This window comes from Lates calcarifer, linkage group LG16_LG22, assembly GCF_001640805.2.
Source record: "Lates calcarifer isolate ASB-BC8 linkage group LG16_LG22, TLL_Latcal_v3, whole genome shotgun sequence".
In the NCBI taxonomy this organism is placed as follows: domain Eukaryota; kingdom Metazoa; phylum Chordata; class Actinopteri; family Centropomidae; genus Lates; species Lates calcarifer.
The window spans coordinates 13420757-13428070 of NC_066848.1; the positions used below are offsets into that span (position 1 = coordinate 13420757).

The 7314-nt window shown below is 40.5% G+C and overlaps 1 protein-coding gene across 1 annotated transcript; it reads right to left on the reverse strand.

The window, feature by feature from the left end:
• Window positions 1-4195: 4195 nt before the first annotated feature.
• LOC108897427 (uncharacterized) lies at window positions 4196-7314 on the reverse strand. Its single transcript, XM_018697039.2, has 2 exons — window positions 7038-7314; window positions 4196-6592 (listed from the first exon to the last, which is right to left on the reverse strand). Exons 1-2 carry the CDS (start codon window positions 7216-7218, stop codon window positions 6129-6131), a joined length of 645 nt encoding a protein of 214 aa, XP_018552555.1. The 5' UTR covers window positions 7219-7314; the 3' UTR covers window positions 4196-6128.

Here is a 7314-nt window from a genome sequence, read left to right on the forward strand (position 1 = left end):
CAACGCTCCGCTCATTGGTGCACTTGGCACAGAGAGACGGGCTGCAGGGTGGGGGTGGGGGGTAGGGGTAAAGGGGTCTATGACCGATCTAGATTCCGACAAATAGCAGACCAGCTGGTTAGTTTTTAACAAATGAACCACTAAATTATAATTCTAAACATGTGTCAGAGTCAGAGAGTTACCCCTGTCAACATATTTTTTTTTTTCTCATACAACGAATCACTCACTGGCTCTATGAACTGGCAGAACATCTAAGTGCTGGAGATGGATGGATGCAGGCTGGATGGCAGCACTTAGATAAAGGTGACCAGGGTGTGCGTCCAAACAATGTTCTTTTGGTGGAATGCTAATAAAGTAAGCATGGCCTGTCTCATGCTTCAGGTTACTGCTGGCTTTTTCAGCTGAAAACCCTGGATGTGTTCACGCAAAACAAAGACCTCTGAAGTGATCCTGAAAAGTTTAGCTAAGTGGGGTTGAAAAATATTTGACGAGCAAAAGGTCAGAAGATCACGAGGAACACTGTGTCACTGTGACTAGTGTGCAGCGTGAGGTTTGGCAGCAACAAGGCAGTTTGTTTGTTTGGTATCTACACTGAAGTAACACTGTCAGAAGATAAGCTCCAGCCTGTTTGAAGAACGTTTTTACACGCACACACACACACACACACACACACAAAAGGTGAGACTCAAATTTAAATAAAATCAGCCAGGGTATTTCATCCAACAAGATGCACAGTTTCGATGGTCTGCCATAACAGAACCGTTCAAATAACTGCAGAAATGCTAAAAGAAGAAGGGGATAGGGTTCATCAGGGAGCACAGACCAGCAGGCAAAAAACGCTTTAAAACAAGTAATAGTAATATATAGTACAGTACAATGATTCAGTGAATAATAGTTGGTGAGATGAATATCAATATTTACTGTGAATTTGTGATAACTGAGAAAGGCGTTGGCAATCCAAACATAACATCTTCATAACAGGGCTGTACACAATTGTGGTGTCAATTAGAGGAAAGGAGTTGTGCGAAGCAATGAAAAAACATGGGAAGTGGCAAAAAATAAGAACTTTCTTATTGATTTTTTTTCAACTTCTTCTTAGCTACTTGGAGGGTCCCCTATAAGATAAAAATGTGATATTTTACAATCTTGTATCCCATTTTTCATCATGTTCCCAGCTAAAATCATTTAGTAAACCACAGGGTATAAATAAGGTAACTGATGAGAAGTGAGGCTTCACTTGGGCCAGTAATCAGATCTCTAAAGAACAAGTGTACGTGGGTATGTGAGGAAACAACTGTGTTGGAAATCCTCCCACAGCCCAAACTGCAGCAGCAGCAGCAGCAGCAGTATCGCTCGTTCGGCTTTTAATAGCCATGGTAATGAAAGGTTCAGCATGTTATTTATATACACCAGGATTAGCAATAGAACGTAAAATAATAAGGCAAATGTATCATCTGGCCTTCCTCTGTGTTTTCCACAAACTGTCTTGAAGTTTAAACCATGGATCTGAAACATCTATTTCAGGAATGTGATTTGATGGACTGCAAAATAAAAACAGACATCCTCATTAGTATTTGAGTTTCCATCTAATAAAGACAAAAAAAATAATCACTTTCATATTTCTGTCTGACAGTGTCTCCTCCCACTGACTCCCATGTTTAAACAGATGTGTGAAATGGATGAAAACAATATGAAAATAACTGCATTAATGCTCTGCTCGTCCAAAAAATTTAATTCCACTGCCAATACCCAGCTTGTTGGTGTGTTTGTGTGTGTATATTTTCAGCCTCTGGAGGATGTCTACCAGATGTTTGCTGTCCTCCTCCACACCAAACCCAACCCTTGAGGATGATCTTTTCAGATCTCCACAAACCTCTCTGGTACTTACTTCCATCCACACCTGGCTGTACATTTGGACCCCTCCACCCCCACCCCCACCCCCACCCCAAATACTCCAAGCTGGCCCAGTTCCTGTGCAGAAACGTTACTGGGCAGTGTTGGCGAGTAACTCAATGACCCAGTTATGCAACCGAAGGCCAGAGGAATTCCTGGTGATTGCCGAGTGCCGGAAAATTGTCGTAACAGCTTGTATGTGCAAAATGTCACTTTTCACACACATACACAGAAACGCTGCCAAATGTAACTCCTCTACTCCTTTGTTAATCTATGAGAAATACCCTGACCCACATAAAAAAAAAAACCCCACCCCCAGGTTCCCTTGAGTAAGTTTCACATAATTTACCTCCACAGAAGATTAACCTCTTGCCCTGTTTTTTGTATAGCTATAGTCTGGGTCAAGTACAGAAGAATGTACAGTACAGGAGCCTGACACACTGTACCTCAGAGGCTAGATTGGTTCATAATTTGGAAGCAATTTGTGCAGGTCAGACTGGCTGAGGATCTCATAAACAAATCACCTGATTAGATTTGAGTCATTGAATCCTCATTAAAGCTGGACATGAGCTGACATGTGGGAAACCGTTCCCAAGCATCCAGGAGGGTATTTGCTGGTGATCCTGTGTCTTTTAGGGGTGGTTGCATAACCAGATTAAGGCAGTTGGTTTTAGGTTTGAGGGTCACTGAGGCCTGATTAGCTCTTTAGCTTTATAATCTAAAATCTAAATCGCCTGAAGCAGCTTCCCAAACGCAGTGAGATTCCTGAATGAGCTCCTGTTCTGCATGAGATTTTGAGGCCACCTGGGAGCGATCCAAGTCGAGCTTTTTTAGCCCCTTCATGGTCCCTCCATTAGACCAAGAAGTCATGGTGGAGTGGCTCTAAACACTGTATGTGTGAATATAATTTTGCAGCTGCTGTTCTATGAATATGAGAACTAATTAGCTGAAATAAAGTCTTTGAACAACACCGGATCTGCTGCCTGAGGAATGAGAGCTTTTGACAAAACATGGAAAACCCTTGCAGGAGCACCCTCAAATGGAAAGTTTTAAGATTTTGACTTGGAACTATCTTCATCTTGGCTGCCTCTGAACTGAATTTGCAACCAAACTTGTGCAACATGTGCAAGACTTACCATACTTAATAACTTACAAATAAAGTTCTGTGATAAAAACAAAAAGGGCAAAGTCTACTTCATGTAAGAAAGTAGCAGTTTGAGTAGACTCATAGGCTACATAGAAGCTCCTGCAGTGCCACCTGCTGGTGAATCCTAGAAACAATCAATCAAACTTTCTTCAGGTGGAACCTTTCCTGCAGGTTAGTGCAGGGGCATACTCAACCTTTGCTTTGAAAGTTCAGCAGTAAGGTAAGACGTGCATTCATTCAGACATACATTTCATTATCTTATGCAATTTGTAAATTGGGAGGGTGTGCAAAAATTACAAGTTTTTTTTCCCCACTTGGCTAAATTGGATAGGTTTTGTCATTGTGTAAAATTTTTGGATCTCAAAGTCAGGTGAACATCAGACTGCAGGAAGGAAGAAATTATGCCAAAATCTTGGTTTTCATTTCTTTCGCCAAAGTAAGAATCACCACTCTGGTTGTGGACTCTCCAAAAATTCACAGAAGCAACTGATGATTCCATGTTTTAAAAATCCCTTGAAGCTTTTAACCAAAAACAGATCTGCGGTCAGTTTGACAAGGATCAAAAAATGTCAGTTTACATTGTTTTCAGTGATACCCTTTCCCTGCCCATTCCACCCTGAGACCAATTGTAACTACTCACATTCATGAGGTTGTTTCTGCCCAGTCATGTTGTATAACCACCACATCCCACTAGCAGGCTTGAATCAGCACTAAAATATATTGTGGCTGATAATAAGTACGCAAATAAATATATTGCAATTTCATCACTTTCAGAGTCACGTTCACAGGTGCATGTGGCCTCACCTGCAGCACGAATGCAAATATGTCTCCAACAACACTGAAAAACTGCTGGGATCAACTTGATAGTTTGCATAAAACAAATCTATGAATAACAAATGATGATTTAGCAAATAAAGCACAACTGTCACGGTAACCTCTGGTGGATATTAAAGATTTAACAAATAATTGTAAATGTAAGCTCTTAGTGACAAACCCACAGAAAATTACTTCTCACCTCTGTGAGTCGGCCTTCTTTCCATTCCTGCTGTGAAGAAAGTTTAACGTGGCAGCTAAGGAACCTTTCCATCAGGAGTTGGTGGAGACCAAAACAGAAGTAAAAGGAGAAACTTAAAATACATCACATGGCCAGAAACATGACTTCAAACAAACATAAATTTTATGCTGGATGTGTAAATGTTCACCATATCAACTTTATAAGGCAAAAACCCTACCCTTGAGAAAAGAGCAGACTTGACTGAAGGCAAACATACAATTCAACATATATACTTAGTTTAAACTGTTTTTCTCTATAACTAGTGCCAAATGACATAATTCTTCACAGGAAACAACAACAACAAATTGTGGACCTGTTAAATAAAGCATTATCTAGAATAGAATAGAGCAGAATAATATCTGTTGAATAATTCAGCGCCCAGCTGCAAAGGTTTTTTGTACAGCACAACTGCTGCATAAAACTCCACTTGACAAATCGTGGTTTAAAAGTGCTTTCTAATCCAGTTTGTTCTTGGTAAAGTCTGAGCTACAACAACACACAGATTTAACATCATTCAAATTATGTCAAATAAAAGGGATAATGGAAAAGACACAGTTTATTCTCTCAATGTTAACAGCAGCGTTATTACTCAAAACTGTGACACTTAACTGGAAAGAAGCACATTCCACTTAGTTGTTAATGAGTAATGACTTCCCATCAGAACAAAGGTCATGTCAACAGTGAAGTGGAACATATTGTAAACGTCAGGGGCCATATTGATTATACGGCTAACAGTGAAAGTAAAAGTACTTCCCTTTTACTCCCACTCACAACCTTATAAATAAATGTTATGAAGTTCTTACTAATTAAAAGCAGTCTTAAATTAAAGAGAGCTCTGCAGGTCTTTAAACTTGGCTCAGACTTAATCTTAAGATGACTGATTTAGCCTAAAGAAAAACATTACTGGTGACATTATTGATGAATAATGTTAGGGGAAGAAAACTGGATAGTTTTAGCCAGTAATTTACACTTGGAAGGATGTTCCATTTATTTATGGGTGCAAATAACAACACAAGTGAAACTGGTTTATTGCTTTTGGTTGTGAACACTTCCCACGCAGTGTCACTGTCTGTACTTGTCAGTTTGTTACTGAATTGTCTTATGATGATTTTTTATGGTGAATGCCAGCTGCAGAATTAGCTTCCTGCTCCAGTCTGGCTTTCTTTTTGTTTATGCTTCAGCCATTTTTAAAAGGAGAGATTGAGGATTGTACACAAACAAACGAATGAAAGCATCTCTCTCAGTAAAAGAACGACAAATATGGCAAATGTAGGGTAAACTGTTTTAATTTGCTGCTTCTGCTCTGAGCATACATGTTAATCTCTGAAATGTTAGGTAGTTAATCACCTGATAAATGTGTCTTAGTGCTTATACTCGGCCAAGAAAGTCTTTACTCCTGGGTTGGCTCTTTAGAGCATTTTTAAATGCAAATCTTAGGAGTTTGATAAATATGGGCTCTGGTGGATGATAAAAAAAAAAAATCAATATTTCTGGGTATGAGTCCCTAAGTGGTATTTTAGGTGTGCTTTCTGTAGATATCCTTTGCCGCAGACATCGCACCGGTGCGGCCTCTCTCCTGTGTGGCTCCTCATGTGCTTCTTCAGATGTCCGCTGTGGGTGAAACTTTTACCACAGAAAGAGCAGCAGAAAGGCTTCTCGCCGGTGTGAATCCTCATATGTATCTTTAAGTCTCCTTTCCGGCCGCACTCTTTCCCACAAACATGGCAGCGGTGCAGTTTCAACCCGGTGTGGCTAGTCATGTGCTCAGCCAGAGCGCTGGCACTGCTGCAGTGTTTCCCACACACGTGACAGCACTTGGAGCCCCTGTGTGATTTGAGGTGCACATTAAGGCTTTCGGTGGACTCTAAGGTCTTTCCACACACAGCACAGAGAAAACCAGCGTCCTCTGAATGCATGCGAAAAGCATGATTTATCAGGTGATGACTGGAGGAAAACGATTTATCACACCTATAGCACTGATAGTCAAGAGGGACTGAATTCAAATAAGATAACTCTGTGGACTCTCTGGTGACATTAATGGAGCTCTGGTTTTGTTCTGTATGCATTCGGATTGACATTAAACTTGCAGCCTGGTCTTTCATTTTCCCTTCCACCTTGAATCCCCTCATTCTGTGTCAGAGTTTGTGAAGACCGAGATGAAGCAAAAGGTAGCACGAACTGTACAATTTTAGTTTCTTGCAACTCCTGAAACTGCTCCTCGCTGTCACTGTTTTGAGACTGAAGTTGCAAAGACGGTTTTGTGTCCTCATGCTCATGGTTCTCCCAGATGGATGAATGAGGTAGGTCTAAGACATCGGCCTCCTTAAACTCTGGAACCTGTTCTTCTTCCTGTTGCTGACTGGGCCAGAGCTCCTGATCCTCCTCTTTAATGTGTCGAGGCTCTGGGTCTCTCTGAACGATGCTGAGGTTCAGCTCCTGCTCAAAGTGGTGCTGCTCAGGGGGAGTTTCCTCTTTACAGACTGACAACTGACAGTGGTCTAGAAAAACAAGTAAAACACCTCAAACTTATGCATCTTTCATTTCCTTATTTCTTTAACAGTTTTATCACCAAAATGCAGCCATACAGAAGTTGGCAGTGGCCGCTACTTTGATCGTGATCTCACGACTTTTACACTGTTTGTCAATCATATCAAGTTGGCTCTGGTTGCTTATGATGGATTTTTAATAATCACATTTACAGTTTACAGTAAAAATGACGAACAGCTTTATAGAAGACAGTTATCTCGATTCTTAAAACCGCAGTCTTGTTGATTCAGGGCGATTAAAAAACACAAAAATTACTACAACATATGTTACATGAAATAATCACTTATAATGTAGAGATGACAAACCTCTAACCTAAGCTATAATTATTCTAGTCTACCCTGACAATGACAGATGGAAATAATAACTCTAATAACGATAACAATGATAAAAACAGACCTTTTTTGTGGTTTGACACAAACTCCTGCAGCAGACCTCTGAGTCGCTCTATCTCCTGTTTAGAGCTGGAAGCTTCTTCTTCATATTTCTCTATTGTTCTCTCAAAAACTTGAAATATTTCCTCGGCAGCTGCTGTGAGTCGCTCCTTTACGAAAGCCCTGAGAAGCAGCGGGGTAGACATCTTAATATCACTGTTATATAGATATGAATGACCCTAGACAGTAGGTTTTGAGGAGTCGGTTTTCTGTGGCGCTGTTAGCTTACAAGCTAAGGAAGT

Excerpts from the sequence above, each read along its gene's own strand:
- LOC108897427 (XM_018697039.2), bottom strand. The coding sequence starts at position 7,218 with ATGTCTACCCCGCTGCTTCTCAGGGCTTTCGTAAAGGAGCGACTCACA. Across the intron at positions 6,593-7,037 it reads TGTGTCAAACCACAAAAAAG|ACCACTGTCAGTTGTCAGTC; the intron begins GTCTGTTTTTAT and ends TTGTTTTTCTAG.